The 19,348-nt window shown below is 42.3% G+C and overlaps 2 protein-coding genes and 1 pseudogene across 5 annotated transcripts in view; all 3 read right to left on the bottom strand.

Moving 5' to 3' along the window:
• Nucleotides 1–1,470: 1,470 nt before the first annotated feature.
• LOC110523431 (RIB43A-like with coiled-coils protein 2) lies at nucleotides 1,471–4,884 on the bottom strand (annotated as a pseudogene). Its single transcript, XR_016483289.1, has 8 exons — nucleotides 4,864–4,884; nucleotides 3,703–3,895; nucleotides 3,556–3,617; nucleotides 3,049–3,360; nucleotides 2,838–2,956; nucleotides 2,328–2,556; nucleotides 1,914–2,071; nucleotides 1,471–1,631 (listed from the first exon to the last, which is right to left on the bottom strand). The product of XR_016483289.1 is annotated as an RIB43A-like with coiled-coils protein 2 (transcript).
• Nucleotides 4,885–5,046: 162 nt separating this feature from the next.
• LOC110523440 (NADH dehydrogenase [ubiquinone] 1 alpha subcomplex subunit 9, mitochondrial) lies at nucleotides 5,047–10,104 on the bottom strand. The gene is made up of 11 exons (XM_021602128.3): nucleotides 9,607–10,104; nucleotides 7,957–8,127; nucleotides 7,632–7,729; nucleotides 7,406–7,497; nucleotides 6,987–7,128; nucleotides 6,709–6,811; nucleotides 6,301–6,371; nucleotides 6,153–6,229; nucleotides 5,695–5,790; nucleotides 5,428–5,494; nucleotides 5,047–5,331 (listed from the first exon to the last, which is right to left on the bottom strand). Exons 1-11 carry the CDS (start codon nucleotides 9,659–9,661, stop codon nucleotides 5,161–5,163), a joined length of 1,143 nt encoding a protein of 380 aa, XP_021457803.1. The 5' UTR covers nucleotides 9,662–10,104; the 3' UTR covers nucleotides 5,047–5,160.
• A 4,801-nt stretch (nucleotides 10,105–14,905) lies between these two features.
• Nucleotides 14,906–19,348, bottom strand: part of LOC110523448 (dual specificity tyrosine-phosphorylation-regulated kinase 4) — a 34,909-nt gene continuing 30,466 nt past the window's right edge. For all 3 annotated transcript variants that reach the window (XM_036978022.2, XM_036978026.2, XM_036978028.2), the window contains 7 exons: nucleotides 18,622–18,760; nucleotides 18,364–18,445; nucleotides 18,044–18,216; nucleotides 17,894–17,954; nucleotides 17,413–17,542; nucleotides 17,070–17,251; nucleotides 14,906–16,940 (listed from right to left, as the gene is read on the bottom strand). In XM_036978022.2, the coding sequence (XP_036833917.2) occupies nucleotides 16,672–16,940; nucleotides 17,070–17,251; nucleotides 17,413–17,542; nucleotides 17,894–17,954; nucleotides 18,044–18,216; nucleotides 18,364–18,445; nucleotides 18,622–18,760 (1,036 nt within the window). In that variant the 3' untranslated portion in view covers nucleotides 14,906–16,671. The remainder of the gene's footprint in view (nucleotides 16,941–17,069; nucleotides 17,252–17,412; nucleotides 17,543–17,893; nucleotides 17,955–18,043; nucleotides 18,217–18,363; nucleotides 18,446–18,621; nucleotides 18,761–19,348) is intronic.

Below are 19,348 nucleotides of genomic sequence, written 5' to 3' on the forward strand. Positions count from 1 at the left end.
TCTGAAGTGTTCATACTAAGTCTAAACTCATGTAATTACAGTATAAGCCAATAGATCCCTTGTAGTATTTTGTGTTGAGAATGAATTTTGTTCAGCACAGATGAGTTATTACTATCGTCTACATTGATGGCATTGATTGACCTCACTGTCATTCGCAGATGAATACGGCACTGATATGAATGGGAGCCTGCTGGATGCTCTACTGTTCAACCCCGTCTTCCACCAGCCACAGCTTTTCCTTGCTGTGCCACCCAGTGGCCAAGGAGTTCTCTAGGAAGAGAGGGGTGGTGTTAAAGGTGTTGGAAGGGCCGCAGGGTTTCCCAAACTTTCACATAGAAACTCTCAAGGAACTGGCTATGAACTCCATCAGGTGAGGCCAAGCATTGTACAACATTGGTGGAATATCCTGGACTAGCTTAGTCACCTGCAACCATTTATGTCATGGTATGATAGAGTAAGAATTCTGACTTTAAATGTTTATGTCTATGTTCCAGGTATAGCTCTGTCTCCACAGCTGAAGGAGAAAGCCTTGACCTTGTGGCAGAGAAAATAGGAAACATTTGTCTCAGAGAACTCACGATGGAGACCTGCTTGGGGAGAGGCCTGGGGCAGAGGAGTGGTCATTTGGACGCTGACTGTGACAGTGGCATCACCTCAGACCTTGAGCCTGTTGCTTGTGCCCCATAAGTGTTACCATATGAAGGGAAGGATATTTGGCATGGTGTTCCCAAATGACAAATGGACACAATTAGGACAAGGGAAAGGATTCAGTTGTTATTGAAACATTATTTCATATGAATACGGAGCTTCAGACAATTTGGCAAATTACGTTTGAGAAGAAAAAGAGAACAAGCTCATATCGCCCTCCAGTGGATTTGGTTTGTATAACACTCCACAGTGCTGTCAGTTCCCACAAAATGGAGGCCCCTGACAAGAGTTGACAGGAGTGAAATTCACTAGTCAAATAGTCATGAAAGGACACTGTTTGTTTTCATACAAAGGCATTTGACAATTTTTTTTTCTTCTGTTGCGGAAGATTGTATTTGCATTTTAATTGCGAATTCAGGGAGGCTCTATATGGTAATAGTGGCATAAGGTGCACTGTGTGAAAATGCTTACACTGTATAAACTGACCAGCTAGTCTTTGATTTATTTAATTGTGTTGGAGGCCGATAATGTATTTAAGAAAGCAAACATGATTTTGTTATGGGATTTAATGGAGAACATGGTCATGTTTTTTCTTTTTCAGATTTAGTCTGGAAATTAGCTACATTTCATTCATTATACCTATTTTAACAAGGTACACACGTTAGCATTCTGATTAGGCACATACACGTTATGACATTAATGTAGAACAGTAGGCTTAAGCATGGACACACAATTCTCTATGAAGATTTTTGATTGTATTTGGTAAGTAGTGAAAACGTTTTGAGTAAATTGAAAGAAAACATCAGATTATTACCATTATACTTTCTTTGCTGTGATACAAATCATTTATTATTTCCATAGACAATAAATGTATCTCTCCAATAGTGCATGACCCTGTTAACCTTTATCGACTGCTGGTGTTGAACTGGGAGAAGTAACTGTCATCTGGGATGTTAGTGTACACATTATCCAAGTACTTTTTCCTGGAAAGAGAAGAAAAATGCATTTGGCATTTGATAGTGTATGTCATCTTTTGATGGGCAGGTCAGCACGTTGTTGTTGATGATTTGTTCCGTCCATTAACTGTGCTAATCCTGTTGGTGACAGTTTCTCCTGCCCAATTTAATTCACAATTCAAAATAAAATGACTGACATCAAGCATGTGAATGATACTGTACATTAATGAACTGAAAACAACGAACAGAGCAAAAGGTGTACAAGTGTGTCCATGTGTCTAAACCTAATCCATGTGGAAAGCTTCTTACTGTTCACGGTGGGCCTCAGACAGCTGTGCATTGGCGCTATTCAGGGTGCGACGGAGCTGCTTGTTGATGCGGGCCTGCCGTCTCTCCAGTAGTAGGGCGGTGCGAGCTGAGGTCACACAGAACCGGTCGTGGTGGAGCGCCTCCTTCTGCTGCTCAGCCTGCACAACCAAACATGAAGAGAGAGTTTCATTCCATTCGATGCTTCTCGATGAGAAAAAATAAGAATTGGAATTTCATTTTCATTCCTGAATTGAACTGGAATTGATCCAAAACCTGGTCTGCATTCATGGTTGATGCTATCCACCCCATTTCCTCTAGAAGTGTTAAATTGTCAAATGAAAATATCTTTGACTGCTCAACGCAGACATCCCAAAACAGGCAAAAGAGACAGACAGATAGATGTGGCAGATGTACACTCTTCTCCTCTATCCGTTGCTGATGGCAGTCGATGACGTGCTGCAGCTGCTCGTTTGTGAGGCCCTTGCAACTGTCAGCCCTGAGGTGGGGTAGACCCAGCACACTGATGCCCTGCTCCTGGCTCTTACTCAGCAGCTCCCCCTGAAGCTGATTTAGGATGTCTGTCCTGTTGTCCTCCTCCTCCATGCTGCCACTATTTCCACTGCTTCTCTTCATTCTCTGCTGCCTACAAACAATGTCACACAGTAAACATATTTTGACAGAGGGATGTCCTATTCCACTACATACAAAAAACAGGAATGACCGCCACATGCTTACACTGTATAAACTGACCAGCTAGTCTTTGATTTATCTAATTGTGTTGGAGGCCGATAATGTGTTAAAGAAAGCAAACATGATTTGCTAACCTGGTTAGAGAAGGCTACACTACTACCAATCCTAATAACGCGCCTTTGCCACTTTGACAACCACACCTGGTTAAGCATCAGGTAAAGTATAATGACTCACCTTTGCCAGATTGAAATCTTTTGTAGCCAGGGCTGCAGATCTCCTCCTTTCTTCCTCGATCTTCTGGAGCTGGAGAGCTTGGATGTCCAGGTCCACTCTGTCCTGGTCATACTGTTGCTCTGCAATGGTGAGGCAGAGAGTGTTTGAGATGAGGCAGTGTGCATGTATGAGAGTCTACCGACAGGCCAGTTTGTGTTGAGTTGTTTCCTACCTTCCAGTCTCTGCTGGTGTCGTGCTGTGGCCAGCTCATGTTGCTGCTGGACGGACCACTCTCTGAGCTGCTCCTGCTGCTTCTTCAGCCTCCCCTGGCTGTCTGGGTCCTCACCCACAAGCCCCGGCAGCATCTGGATCCCGTCCTGATTCATAACTTTGTCCGGGTTGTTTAAGTCATACTCACGCCGGCTACACCGCGGCTGGAAGTTCAGCCAGAAGTCCTCTATGGCTCCCTGCAGCAGACGCTCTTCCTTGAGTTGGCGTTGTTTAAGTAGACAGGCGGCCTTGTCGTTACACACCGCTTCTGCAGCTAGAGGGCATGCATTCCACAGACACAGCCTATGACACTAGCTACTAAACATAATTCCATTGAATCTCATGAATAGAAGCTTATAGAGCTCTATTATAGGCCTATCAATCATCACATTGAATTGAAACACCTTAGGCCTTTGTGTTTTTGCCAGATATAAAAACGTCTGCCCATACTGTATTTTATTGCACTTACCATATGCTTTTAGTGACTCTGCCTCTTCTTCTTTCTTTCATTCACTTGGGATTCAAGAGCCACTTTATCTGTCAGTAAGAGAAAATTGTCACAAAATGGCTTTACAACTAACATGAATGGACAGATGTCAGACGGTTACAAAGTTGCAGTAATTTACCCTAATTGTTCTAACTTTAGCATTGAACATCCTATCTTGACGTTGCGTCTCTCCATTGCGCCTCCTCTCCAAACTATCCGCAGCAATGCGGTTCGAAAGAAATTCTATATTTTCCCGCACTGTCTCGCTGCAGTTATAATCAAAGGACGATGGGCCGAAAGAACTCCGCCAACATATTCGTTGCTAGGATACCTTTCTTCCGGATACGTTCGGGTCTTCTGGGTCAGACTAGTATTCTGCCAGCGACACGAATGACGTTTCCTTTGTATGGTAATGAATCAAATCAAATGTTATTTGTCACGTGCGCCAAATTCAACAGGTGTAGGTAGACCTTACAGCGAAATGCTTACTTACAAGCCCTTAACCAACAATGCAGTTAAGAAGAATACCAACAAAAAAAGTAACATAATTAAAGAGCAGCAGTAAAATAACAATAGCGAGGCTATATACAAGGGGCACAGGCAAAGAGTCAATGTGCGGGGGCACCGGTTAGTCGACGTAATATGTAGGTAGAGTTATTAAAGTGACTATGCATAGATAAGAGTAGCAGCAGTAAAGGGGGGGGGGGGGGGGCTAGACTTTGTGCTCTGGTATAGTTTACCATGAGGTACTTGAAATACTCAGTAGGGTCCCTACTGAGCAAATATGTTTTGTTTGAGGGGCCTGCTGCTTTTTTCCCACTCTGCCCACAATGCAATATTTTGGGGGAACTGGCTCTATGCACACTCACTGCACTCTACCCACACACACACACACACATGCTGCTGCTACTGTTTATAAAATCTGATTGCCTTGTCACTGTTACCCCTAATCGACATGTACATACCGTATTACCTCATACTCCTTGTATATAGCCTTGTTTTGTCCTATTTCCTTTTCTATTTAGCAAAATGTTCTTACTTTTTAACTGCATTTTTTGGAAAGGGCTCATAAGTAAGCATTTCAAGGTTAAGTCTACACCTGTTCTATTTGGCGCATGTGACCATTTTGTTTATTTGATTACATTGTAAAAGACTGTACATGGGATACATATTAACTTGAATAGAACTCTTCTGTCTCAGCTTAAATGGGATGAGAAATACTCAGTAGGATCTCTACTAACCAAATACAGTTAGTTTTGGAAGGGGAGTTCCCTACATATGCAGCAGCACTTTGTTCTCCACTCTTTCCATAGCCCCCAATGCAATATACTGTACAAGGGATACATATTGGCTTGTAGAGAACTTTTCTACACCTCTCAGCTAAAGTGGGGTGACAGTGTTTTTTTGCTACACAATGAAAGTCATTTTCATGGATCCATGGAATCCATTAAAGACTAAACAGTCAAACCAAAATAGTTTTAGACTCATTTATTTATATACAGAATATTTGTAAAAGAAAACAGCACAGTTGTATAGGAGGATCAGCCTGTGGCTATAGTGATGGTGCTGGGCTGATAGACAAGCTACTCAATAGTTTACTGTCTTGGCCGGCTTGGTATCGGCCAGCTCCGCCTCCAGGAAGCGGAAGCGGCGGTGGCGACGCAGGACCTCAATGGCCTTCTGCTCTACGGAGGCAGGGACGATACCCAGGTCCTCCAAGCCAGGAAGCCCTGGATACTTCATATCTGTGGTGTGGAACTAGAACAAACATATTCATGTCATCACACAAATCCATCATAAGACAGTGTAAAATAAAATAAGCTTTACAAGGCTGTTCATGTTGCTTTTTCTTACCCGATCTACTTTGTCAGGAGTTGTCCAAGGCTCGAATGGGTTCATTGCAAAGAAACTTGCAACAAGACTGAAACCAGAGACAAAGGTAAGACATTTTTATCACAGTATCTGAAAGGATTGCATTTAAACAAACCAACCAAGCTTCCTTGCCACCTCAACTAAACAACAGCTTGGCACACACCTCTTTATCAGACAGCCTATACAGTACATTTTCTTCTGAGACTAATTGAGGTTACTATGCAGAACCAGCAGTAGGTGCATACTCACTGATAGAGAGGGCGTGGGAGTGGGTAGGGCACAAAGGGCCTGTGTGCCACAGCATATACATACTCCACCAGATCATGAAGGAGATAACGGTTAGGTCTGTGTGATGGAAAAACAAAAGAAATCTAACAAGATGGCTGGCAAACAGGTTGGTTGCTACTGACCTTTTAAAAATAATGTACTGCATGTGTGAGAATGAAATTGCCATTGCACAATCTATTTTATTTTAGATTCAAGAAAAGTCCCATGAGCACAAGATACAAACCAATGGCACACAAAGAGCAACTCATTAATGAGATGAACAATCGTTTATGACTTATACTAGGTTTACCTTATATTCATTAATAATTAACAGTTTCTAGTCAACGGATTGAATGTTACTTCATTCCCTGAACTGATTAATGCAATTGACACATCCCTAACAAAACAGACAAAAGTCATGCCCATATCAAAGTCCTTACCCAACTAGTGCATATGTCTTGCCATTAGCATCAGGGTCTTTGATGGCGTTGATGATAGCCTTTGCCACATCCACCACCTGAGAAGAGCAGAAGCAGAGTGAGTCGGTTGAGTACACAGGGCTGACATAATGAGGACATACACACTCACATGAACAGGCTGCTTCACGGTCTTCTTTCCCATGGAGATGAGAGGCACGGCACTCCCAAACCAACGCATGTCTGTGCAATGGGGGGGACAAATTCAAAACAATGACTGAGAACTCATCCTGTTTTAAACGATAATAGCATTGCATGAAGACCAATTGGAGCTGTTAGATCACCTTAAACAAATCTTTATTTTGGCCACACTGCAAATTCAAGTGTTCAACCATGCAACAAACAGCTCCCTCCACAGTTGTCAGTCTTATACAGTCAACAAAGGCTGTGTAATTATGCTAACATGATCCCACAAATATTGACACTGTCTGCTTAGCATTCTGACAAGTCACAAATAAAAGATCATTTCACTTTTGAACAGTTTATACACTGAAATTAACTCTATGCTCTGCTAACTCACTGGCAAAATGGTTGAAGAATCTGTCTTCCCTTCCAAACATCTCAGCGGGCTTCATGATGATGGCATCAGGGAATTCTTCTCTCACAGCCATCTCACCTACTGCCTGCAAGGTAACATCACACATGACTTCATCATGACATATTAAACCAAATGTCAAGCTTTACCGATTTTCACCCATCTGAATATTCATAATTGTTACGCATATCAGGCAATTAAATCATAAAATGAAATATATTCAAATGACACAGAGTTCAACCATGCCCTGCATTGGCCAGTACCTTGTTCCTAAGGTATTTGGAGGGGCTGCGGATGTCAGCGTTGAGGTGAGATACGTGGATCAGCTTTGTGATGCCTGCTTCCCTGGTGGCCTTGGCGATCTGCTGAGGGATGCTCACATAGGTGTCCTCAAAGGGATAGTTCCTTTATACACAGAAAGAGGAAGAACAGAACACTGAGTACAGCCAAGTACATCAAACATTTTCCAGAAATCTGTAAAATAAGTGTAGCACTGTTGAGGTCCTTTGCTTCACTAAGGAGTAAGTCAAGCCTCACTGGTGTAGTTAAAAGTAGGGAGATTCATATATTGATGGAGTGATGGAGCAACTATTTATGTGAATTTTAACCACCAGTGGGTTCTTTTTTAGGAACAATGTATTTCTCTAAAATAATGTTCTGTGTTTAGTCAGTTGGGCCATACTTCGTCTCCCACTCTCGTCCCACCAAGTTGATAACCACATTGGAGTGCACCAACGCCTCTCTGATAGAATCCTTGTTCCTGGCATCCCACTCCTGAAATAAAGTAAGATGAAGGGGAACATATGAGGCATGAGAAAAAAAACACTTAGCTAACAGATGACGAGATGAAGGGATTTCAAAATGAAATGGTTTGAGACGTCACACCTGATAAATAGCATTTCTCTCACCATAAAGATGATCTGGCCGAGATCCCCCATGGGCCTGAGGTACATGAGGTCATACTGGTCACACCGGTGAGGAATCACAATCTGAGAACCCATACGACCTGCAAAACCACTAGACAGGTCAACAAACACATAACTGCTCCATAGGAAACCCTTGTATGCAGTCACTACAGTGTATCCAAAAAGGATTAGCACATTACCAAACAAATGAAGGCATCCCTCACAATCACAGAAACATAAGACATAAGTAAAAGAAGACCAAGGAGCTGCTATGACATTTGAAAGGTTATCATGTGAAGCCTTTGGGACAGATGATGGTGAAACTTACCCAGGCGGTTGACAACATATCTGCCCAGGAAGCCGGTGGCTCCGAAGACTGTGGCTGCTACCCCACTGGAGGAGGAGCGCCCCCCTTTCCCTCTGGGGATGACAGCATGGTGGACCTTCCTCTGCTGTACTGTCAAAGGGATGGCTGACAGCACCACAGGGGAGCAGGAACCTGCAGGGGGAGCAGTGCAGAGGATGCTGTAGTCAAATTGCCCAAATCAGAAATTGTCAACCAACCAAAAACATAGGCCTAGTTAGCAATGTTGCATGGGATCACAAACAGATCTTAATTTAAAAAAATGTGTCATATCCAATTGGTAGTTAGTCTTGTCCCATCGCTGCAACTCCTTTACGGACTCGGAAGAGGCGAAGGTCAAGAGACATGCGTTCTCTGAAACACGACCCTGCCTTCTTGACACACTGCTCGCTTAACCCGGAAGCCAGCCGCACCAATGTGTCAGAGGAAACACCGTCCAGCTGGCGACCGAAGTCAACTTGCCCGCCATAAGGAGTCTCTTGAGCGCGATGAGACAAGGAAATCCCGGCCGCCCAAACCCTCCCCTAACCTGGACGATGCTGGGCTGTCACACAGCCTGGGATTGAACCAGGATTTGTAGCCTCAAGCACTGCGATGTAGTGCCTTAGACTGCTGCGCTTCTCAGGAGGCCACAAACAGATATTTTAACTACTTTTGGGACACAACATCAGGAGTCTGTATTTGTTGGACTCCCTGAGTTGTGAATCCTTCTGGCGGGTGGCGACAGAAAACAACCCTACCAGAATATAGCCGGCTACACCCCCCCCCCCCCCCCCAAAAAAAAATAATGTCAACAAAGGCATATGTATAATCTCTAGGAACTCTATTTACCAGATATAAAGTGAAATGTGACCCTCGCTATCCAATAAAAGTCTGAATCCAACTTTTGTACAAAATGCACCATATTCCTGCTATGTAGACAGTGGTAGATTTTGTGGTAGGAAGTCTTGCGTGAAATGCGTGGTTTAATGGCAGCCCGCTGTCTAACTCAACAGGAATATGATACACAGCTCAGGGAGCCCAACCAATAGACAGAATCCCGATGTTGTGTCCCAAAGCTACTTTTTACTAACCTTAGTATTGGTCACTGGGATACAACGAAGGTCCACTAAATAGGTACCACAGTAAACAACAGACATAACCTGACATGCATATTGACAACCACGGTCTGTCTAGACGAACTAGCTAGGTAACGTTAGCTAGTTGGCTAACTAAATGGGGAAATTGGGAGATAACTAGCTAACTGTTTGGCCGTGGTGTTAATCCAGTGAAAGTGACGCAAATAACTTTATCAATTGGTCTTGACTGCCAAAATGGATATACAGGACTGTCAGGAGCCTAGCTTTTTACTGGTTTACATATGACATGGTGCTAGAAACCAGATCGCTACCTAGTTAGTCGTATTCGTCGGCAAGAGTTAGCTAGCTAACCGGCTCCTGTTAGTTACCTAGCTAACTTAGCTAGGTCATAGCACAAACAGGGTCACATATGGTTGCAATGTCGCTTAAAAACAAGTATGTTTTCATAATAAACATATTGTTCCCACTTTCTCTCAACAGTGCAGCTACCAGTGCATTTCTATAATATAAAATGGCATGTTTTGGTGTTACTCACTAGAAAACCTGGGAAGGACACTCGCAGGACGGCTAACGAGCACAGCAGCCGCCATGTTTCTTGCTACGGTATGACAGACCGGTCAAAAGCAAATCAACCGAAAAATTATATTCTGCGTTTTTCGTGGAGTTAATAGATTTCTGCATGTAGGTATGTATCTTGTTTGTACAGGTACCTTGTTTTATGTTTGTTTGAACATTGTATAATTAACGTGTTGACAATGTAACTGCCGGTCATTTGCTATAATGTAATCACTGTTTTGAAACGTTACCAGCCAGCCAGGGGCTGAAGATGGAAAATATCATAGTGATCCTATTCAATTACTAGTATTCCAATTCATAATGCTATGGAAATTAGCCTGTCGTCAAATATGGTGTAATATTAATAAATTAAATAAAAAAGATTGATCATCGGGCATTCTTACTGATGTTATAACATATTTTTGCTCTTGCAGTGCAGTGTTCTTCTGTGTTATTAAGGTGACCAAACCGGTATGATGATGATATAACTTGATCCGGTGGAATCGATACGATTCGTGCCTAGCTCACGCCCCAGTGGGCAGAGCTAGGCACGTCAAATCAAATCGTATTGGTCACATATACGTGTTTAGCAGATGTTATTGCGGATGTAGCGAAATGCTTGTGCTTCTATGTCCGACAGTGCAGCAATATCTAACAAGTGTTATCTAAAAATGCCACAACAAATACCGAATGCACACAAATCTAAGTCTAAGGACTGGTACACGTTTTAATATGATGAAAAGCCTCTCATTTTACAGTGGGTCCGCCATGGTTCTGTGTAGCCTAGTTTTGCTAATATATTTGAGACCAGTGTGTTGCAGTTAAATTCGTCTTTGATTTAATAAGTAAAATATATTTTGACTAGTAAACAGGGAAACAACGAGTCCCCGGGCATCGCTTACTAGGCTACCTAAATTATTGGGATCATCTGGTTACCACAAGTCTTACAATACATTGAGCCCGTTGACAAAACAGACCATGGAACGCCTTTTCCCAATAAAGTCCGCGGTGCGTCTGTGTAAATTACGCGATTAAAATGAAGACAGTTTTATAGCAGTAAATGTCATCTATTAATTTACTCATATAGTATTTCTAAGTGGAAGCCATATGAGCCAGGGAAACGAATTGTTCTCACTTTATGATAGAACAATCAGATTTGTCTGTCTGACTTTTGGGATTCTTTACCGGAATTAATGGAATTTTCTTGTGATCACGACAAAACTACCTAAATTTGCTAAAATAGAGATATAATTTAATTGTGTTTCATTGAAACGATGGGCCTGGCTGAGCATAGAACACTCCGTTTTCTGCCTAAGTGTGGCGCTGTTTATCGCATTTATCTGGATTATCTTGTGACCGGAACAAAGCGATTTATTTTACTGAACTAGAGACTGAAATAAATGGTGTTTCTTAATATAAAACAAATAAGAAACAGGACATTTAATGATATCTGAATTGACTCAGAAAAGTAACATAAGAAGGCTTACAGTATCACAGCTAGGTCAAACAGGTGTGCCTGAGGCTCTTGGACTGCTACTAGTCTGTTGTTTCCTACACTGGTTCTTTCTCCCCCTCAAGTCACTGACCCCACACAGACATAAACTTGCATTCCATTACTTACCATGACATCTTTATGAAAAGCCATCTTTCCAGCTGACCAGGGCTCAGGTCAAAAGTCGTGCCCTTTGGGACCCATTGCCTGTTGTATTTATTATGAATCCCCATTAGCTGCTGCCAACAATTAAAACGTTACATTTCATATTTCTGTATTTTGAAAGTTACATATCTTGATGGCTAACAATCAAAACATTCTGGGACTATGTCAACAATAGACTAATGAAACGAATACCAAAATATAATTTTGGGGTGGAATTTTCCTATAAGTATGTGCGCTCAGGCCACTACTCTCAAACACAAAATCCATGTGTATGTGTGTATGTGAATGTGCGTCTGTGTATGTGTGTGTCGCTGCACAGTCTCCGCTGTTCCATAAGGTTTATTTTTATCTGACTTACTGCTTGCATGACTTACTTGATGTTGAATAGAGTTCCATGTTGCAGTAGTGTAAAGTACTTAAGTAAAAATACTTTAAATCAAATCAAACTTTATTTGTCACAAGTGCAGAATACAACAACCTTACCATGAAATGCTTACTTACATACAAGCCCTTAACCAACTTTGCAGTTCAAGAAGAAAATATTTACCAAATTAACTAAAGTAAAAAAAATTATAAAAAGTAACACAATAATATAACAATAACGAGGCTATATACAGGGGGTACTGGTACCGAGTCGGTGTGCAGGGGTACAGGTTAGAGGTCATTTGTACCTGTAGGTAGGGGTGAAGTGACTATGCATAGATAATAAACAGTGAGTAGCAGCAGTGTAAAAGCTAATTGGAGGGGTCAATGTAAATAGTCCGGGTGGCCATTTGATTAATTGTTCTTCAGTCTTATGGCTTGGGGGTAGAAGCTGTCTAGGAGCCTTTTGGTCCTAGACTTGGCGCTCTTGTACCGCTTGCCGTGCGGGAGCAGAGAAAGCAGTCTATAACTTGGATGACTGGAGTCTCTGACAATTTTATTTGCTTTCCTCTGACACGGCCTATTATATAGGTCCTGGATGGCAGGAAGCTTGGCCCAGTGATGTACTGGTTCGTACGCACAACCGTCTGTTGTGCCTTACAGTCAGATGCCGAGCAGTTGCCATACCAGGTGGTGATGCAACCGGTCAGGATGCTCTTGATGGTGCAACTGTAGAACTTTTTGAGGATCTGGGGCACCATGCCAAATCTTTTCAGTCTCCTGAGGGGGAAAATGTTTTGTTGTGCCCTCTTCACGACTGTCTTGGTGTGTTTGGACCATGATAGATCATTGGTGATGTGGACACCAAGAAACTTAAAACTCTCGACCCGCTCCACTGCAGTCCTGTTGATGTTAATAGGGGCCCTGTTCAGCCCGCCTTTTCCTGTAGTCCACAATCAGCTCCTTTGTCTTGCTCACATTGAGGGAGACGTTGTTGTGCTGGCACCACATTGCCAGTTCTCTGACCTCCTCCCTATAGGCTGTCTCATGGGTGTCACATTCATGACACCCAGGTGAAAATAGCAAAACCAACTGGGAACTATATTAATTTGGGGAGGTCAAAACACATATGAACATAACTTTCATGGACGTTTAGCTAGCATGCTGCTGTTAGCTAATTTGTCCTGGGAGATAAACATTGGGTTATTTTACCTGAAATGGATAAGGTCTTTTTTTTTGCTGGATCTTTGAAGGATTTTGACCTATTTTGACCTTGTGTTCTCTACTCCGACAATTCATCCATAGATAAAAGGGGAAACCTAGATAGTTCTTTGATTATTCTCGCCTCGTTCGTTCTTCTTCTGTTGATTTTATATGGAGGTTGGCAACCAACTTTAAAGTGCATTACAGCCACCAACTGGACTAAAGTGTGGACCTCATTCATCTTCTTCTTATTTGAGATTTGGTTGGGGGATCCATCCACCTTTTAAGGGAAATACACCGTCATCTATTGTACTGGAGTGTGATGCCAGTCACTGCCTACCTACATTAAATTCTCTTCATTAGTCCTGTTCCTCTAAGAAAGGGAAATAGAGCCCTAGACACCACTTCCCTCTCATTTCCTCCCCCCACTACACCACCCAAACCCCAACCCCATCCGGTCTGTCGAACTCTTTCACACAATCTCTCCCTATCTACATCATGCAGTTCACAAAATATCAACACATGCTCCACCGTTTCCTCCAGTAAACACTCATCACACACATCTGCTTCCACCTCTTACCTACTCTAACATTGGAATCTGGGATATACACCCCTGCCCCCACCGGATTCTTTCAAACATCTGTATATATCCTTAAAAACAAATTAAAGCAATTATCTATCTATATATCTCCACACCCCGTCTCACCTGATCGAACAGGAAGTCCATGATACAGTTATACAGACATCCCCCAATGCCTAATGTACTCAACTTGACCAACAACCCTTCCCTCCATATAGTAGCGTAAGCTTTCTTAATGTCAAAACTTGTTCATCTTTCAATCACCCATGTGGGTATATGCTCATAAATAACCAATGAGTAGATGGGAGAGGCGGGACTTGCAGCTAGTCAATTATATAAAATAGAACAAGTTCTGGTGCCTGGCTACGCAGACGCTCGTGAGCAGTTTGGACAAAATGATTGAACATGTATACTGAACAGAAATATAAAAGCATAATGCAACAATTTAAAAGATTTTTCTGAGTTACAGTTCATGTAAGGAAATCAGTCAATTGAAATAAATTCATTCGGCCCTAATATATGGATTTCACATGACTGGGAATACAGATATGTATCTGTTCGTCACAGATACCTTAAAATAAATAGGCCTCACAATGGGCCTCAGGTACTCATCACGGCAGTTCTGTGAATTCAAATGACCATCGATAAAATGCAATTGTGTTCGCTGTCCATAGTTTATGCCTGCACATACCATAACCCCACCGCCACCATGGGGCACTTTGTTCACAACGTTGACATCAGCAAACCGCTCGCCCACATTACATGTGATCTGCAGTTGTGAGGCTGGTTGGACATACTGCCTTATTCTCTAAAACGAAGTTGGAGGTGGTTTATGGTAGATAAATTAACATTAAATTAACTGTAAATTACCTGGTGGACATTCCTGCAGTCAGCATACCAATTGCACGCTCGCTCAAAACTTGAGACAGCTGTGGCATTGTTTTGTGTGACAAAACTGCACATGTTAGAGGGTCCTTTTATTGTCCCCCGCACAAGGTGCACCTGTGTAATGATCATGCTGTTTGATCAGCTTCTTGATATTCCACACCTGTCAGGTGGATGGATTCAAAGGAGAAATGCTCACTAACAGGGATGTAAACACATTTATGCACAACATTTGAGAGAAATAAGCTTTTTATGCATATGGAACATTTCTGGGATCTTTTATTTCAGCTCATGAAACATGGGACTGTGACACTTAGTCACACAAATAAAGATTGAACAAGAATATGAGTGGAAAGTCAGTCATTTCATGTTATGTTTACATTTTTGTTCGGTGTTTATTTTGCAAAGCTCACACACGAGGCACAGGCCCTTTGGTCAGCAATTACGCTGTTATTTCTCTGCAAGTAAACTAGCATATGATTATATGTAATGGACTGGGTTTACATGGCATAGTCTTATAATTATACAATACCTACAGTTTGGTTGTAATTTGTGTGTGAATAATTAAGATCAAAGACTGAGGCATACAAGTTGAAGCAACTATTTTATTTCACAATAAAAATGACTCACTTTTCCACTTATATTCTTGTTCAAGCCTGTTACTCTTCAATCTTTATTTGTGTGACTAAGTGTCTCAGTCAATTCATTTAGTTGTATATACTGTTGAGATACAGACAGATTATGGTGACTTTCCTGTATGCTTGTGTAGCTCGTTCCTTTATCAGATGCAAGTGAAATGACAGCATACATTTCACGAAACACTGTACTCTGGCCTTACAGCTACAAAGATATTATGTCACCAATACAATGATTTTGTGTATGTTCTATTCCTTGCCATTACATTGACTTATAGAAACTGCCATGGGATAACACAAAATGATTCTACTCCCTAGCTGGATATTTCCTGGCAAGCAATATCAAGAATCACATCATTCTCATCTGATTACTTTTACATGAAGAATCGTAGTCTTTTATCCCAGGTACATACAGAGGTAACCTGGTCCCCAGGCTCGAATTGCTGGCATCTCAACAGAGAGAGCAGGTGGGTGAGATAAATACAGAGGTAAAGTGCAAGGATTCTAATACTGCAAGGCACACACTATTAATAGGATTGTCTCTGTCTAATAGTAAAAACAATTCCAAACACAAACATAATCGAGTACAAAATGTTTCTTTTTTTCATACATAGACAATACAAGTAAAACCTTGTCTACACTTTACAATAACCTGTAACATACTCCATACATTCTTATCTGCATTACATACATTAACCATCACAGCAGGTATGTACAGGGGAAACAAGCCATTACAAACATACCCTCTATGTCTGGATAAATGTACATAAACAATCCTCCGCATAATCACCATGATAATAATGTAATATCGTGCTAATCTTATTATTCAATCTAATAAAGAGGCCGGTCATAAAGGTTTGAATAGCACATTTTTGTCTTCCAGGGCACAACTAAGCTGAAAGATCAGCCGTGACAAAAATGTCTCAGCCTTTATTGCACACGCTCCTTCAGAAACGAATAGCCATTTTGTTGAATTGTAAAACCATTTAAAAGGAAGATACTTTTTTTTGTTTGTTTGTTGTTTAAGCCATGCAAAATATTGCACAACACAGCGGCTTTGGTATGGAATATCTACGCAAAAAAAGTACAGTAGTAAAAGATGAACCTAAAATAGAAATAATACATTGTAAGAAGTAAATGTACAAAGGGTAACACTAGGTGGGACTGAGGATTGTGGTCTTGGGTACAAAGGGGACACACAACAAAAGCGTAACGCTGTCGTGCGTGCCAGGGTATTCCACATCTGTCACTTCAACTGATCCTGTCTCTGAGCCTCTTTTATACAGTAAAATGGAACATCAACAATAACCTTGGTTTCAGTCAGGATTGGTAGCTTGCCAAACTCTCAATATTTGCTCTCCTCCATGACGAGTAGACAATGCAGAGTTTCCCAAACTTGGTCCCCGGGAACCCAAGGGGTGCACGATTTGTTTTTTCCCCCTAGCACTACACAGCCGATTCAATTAATCAGCTAATCATCAAGTTTTGATCATCTGAATCAGCTGTGTAGTGTTAAGGCAAAAAAAAAAAAACGTGCTCCTCTTAAGAGTTTGTGAAACCCTGAGCGAAGGGGACTTTATTAAACGTATTGAATGCGTGTCATAGACCACAGGAATGTTACAAAACAGGAGATCCCCTAGACCTGACCACAGTATTCATTATCCACTTTGCCTCTTTGAGGATGTTAAAGTCCATAACGCCTAGTGCTGCCTGCCTGTGCTGCTACATGATAGGGGGCAGACACTGGGACGACTCCTGGCACTCTCCGTCGGTGCCCACATCTAGCTGAGGCTTGATGATGATGTGCACGGGCCTCTCCACGCTCGCCTCGTGATTGGTGTCCCTGTTGACCTTGGCCACGCCCTCACACAACTGCTCCTCTGCTGACGCTCCAATGGGACATAGTCGCTCAGCGGTCACCATCTTGCCCCCTGCCTTGGCGGAGAGGTCCCTCTTCAGCTTGTTGTTGCTATCGGACCCGATCTTCTCAGCTGCGATGTGAAATGGGAGGACATGGTGTTTCACACATACAAAATGATGTGGTTTAATCCATAAATTGATCTGACACATTGTGAATATTCGCTTTTAGAGAAAAAAGCAAGTGAGAGGCCTGGTCTTACCTGTCCTGTTAGTGACTACTTTGCGGTAAGTGGCCTTGTAGTTGTTTTCTGTGCTGCTCATGCTTTCACTGGGCTTCCTCATCATGGGTCGTGTTTTGGGCCTGAGCTTGTTGAGATGGGCCTCCTGGATCCACTCATGCTGCATCGCCTCATCTGGTGTCATACGCTTGGTTGGATCCCACCTAGATAGCACAGGAATACACAGTGAGTGTGGGTGGAGAAGATGGAGCAAATTACCAGAAATCTCATGACAACAGTAACACTGCTATTCACGACAGTGTCACCATAGCGTAATAAGCCTGTGCTGAGTGCGAGATTTCTAGTGTGTTTGGTGTTGACATACATGAGGCAGCGTCGAAGGAAGTCCAGGAACAGAGGATCATTGGTTTTCAACACACTGGCCAGGTCTTTGGAATTGGGTCGCCTCTTCTTCCCTTTGCTGTTTGTGATGTTTCTGGGGTTTCCTTTAGAGTCTGCAACAAGTCATCAAACACGCCAGTTAGAGACTTACCAAACCTCATGCTTCAAACACAACCCAGAGATTCATCTGATTAATCCTAGACATAATCCTTTGTTAAAATGTTTTATTGCTTGCATTGTATACGTCTATACGGCTGTGTTTAAACAGGAAGACCAATTCAGATTTTTCTTCTCACTAATTGGGTTTTTGACCAATCAGATTTGAAAAGATCTGATGTGATTTGTCAAAAGACCAATTAGTGGAAAAAATATCAGAATTAGGCCGCCTATCTAAACGCAGCCTACCTTATATATCCGAGCTAAAGTAACACCTTTTTACTGTACAAACCACAGAAAGTTCTTACCGAAAAACAATCTTTTCCTGGATGCTGTCTGCACAAAATCAGTGGGAGGCATACCGAATACCTAAGAAATAAAATAACAGAAGGTTATTGAATGGTGATGGATACATGGATTGCTAAAAACTGTGTGTCTGCAGGTGGCTGGCTGTGTACCTCCATGATGCAGGCGATCTGCTCCACCTCGCTCTCCCCAGGGAAGAGCGGGAAGCCGGTGTAGAGCTCAGCCATGATGCAGCCCAGGCTCCACATGTCGATGGCCATGCTGTAGGGGTGGCCCAGAATCACCTCTGGGGAGCGGTAGAAACGACTCTGGATGTAGGTGTAGACTACAATGGTAGGCAAGGAGAAGAAGAGGGAGAGAACAGTGTTTATGTTCAAGTTTGGCTACTGTATATGAGTGCGGTGGCTTTGGAGCTTTAAATATCAGACTTATACCAAGTGTAACAGGTATTTCAATCAGGTGAGACACTCACCTCTCTGCTGCTCATAACAGCTGGACCCAAAGTCCACCACCTTGATATTTCCTTGTCCTTTCTGTGACAGAAGGATGTTCTCCTTTTGTGGAAAAGAGAAGCAACGTTCATTTTCCAAGTAACCAATCAAAGTGCAGCCCAATTAATTTTCTTTATAGAGCACTGGTACTGTGCATTAGCATGTCTGACTCATCAGCCAAATAGTATTTGTGTTATTACTCTATGCAGAGCCGATATAGTATGTCTGAGGAACCTTACCGGTTTGAGGTCACAGTGAATGATCTTCTCCTTATGCAGCATCTGCAGGCACTTGAGCAGGGAGTGGGTGAAACGACGAATCAGGGCCAGACTGAAGCCCTGGAAGTTGTTCTTCTTAATCAGTTCATAAAGGTTGACTCTATAAGAAGACGCAAAGACACAATCATTTAAAGACCTGATAGAACGATAAACACAGCTTTCTGCCACTAGTCTCAGTTCTCTCTTCTTTCTCTTTTTCCCACACTTGCACGTGGCCTCAAACATTACAGTTTATTAGTCCTCTAGAGGGCAGCACTTCAGTGGTTTTTTTTTCATGCCATGGCTCTGTTGAATCTAGCAGGACCGTGCAGTTTAGTAATCAGATATAGAAACGGAAGTGAACATGCTATATCAGATTACTGAACATTCTAGAATGTCTTAACATTAAGAAGAGAGACTTAAGAAGAGAGATATTCCTGGTATTTTTCAGTACTTACGGGAAGCACAAACTTCTCTGGCCAGTGTAACCGGAGCCTTCACACCCCGAGCAGGCAGAGGATAGAGATAGGGCCCTAATCAAGGCATTAACTAAGGGGTTGGGTGACGGTAACGCTAGACAGGGCAAGGTGGCAGTCTACGACGTTTACTAAAGGTCAGCCAGACTGGTATAGAAGGGTTGTTCCACTAAATTAGTCCCTTTTGATATTTTAGGTTGAAATTGTGCACAAATATTGCATTTTAAAAGCCT

The sequence above is a fragment of the Oncorhynchus mykiss genome, chromosome 1 (assembly GCF_057628025.1).
Source record: "Oncorhynchus mykiss isolate SJ-2025 chromosome 1, ASM5762802v1, whole genome shotgun sequence".
Lineage (NCBI taxonomy): Eukaryota > Metazoa > Chordata > Actinopteri > Salmoniformes > Salmonidae > Oncorhynchus > Oncorhynchus mykiss.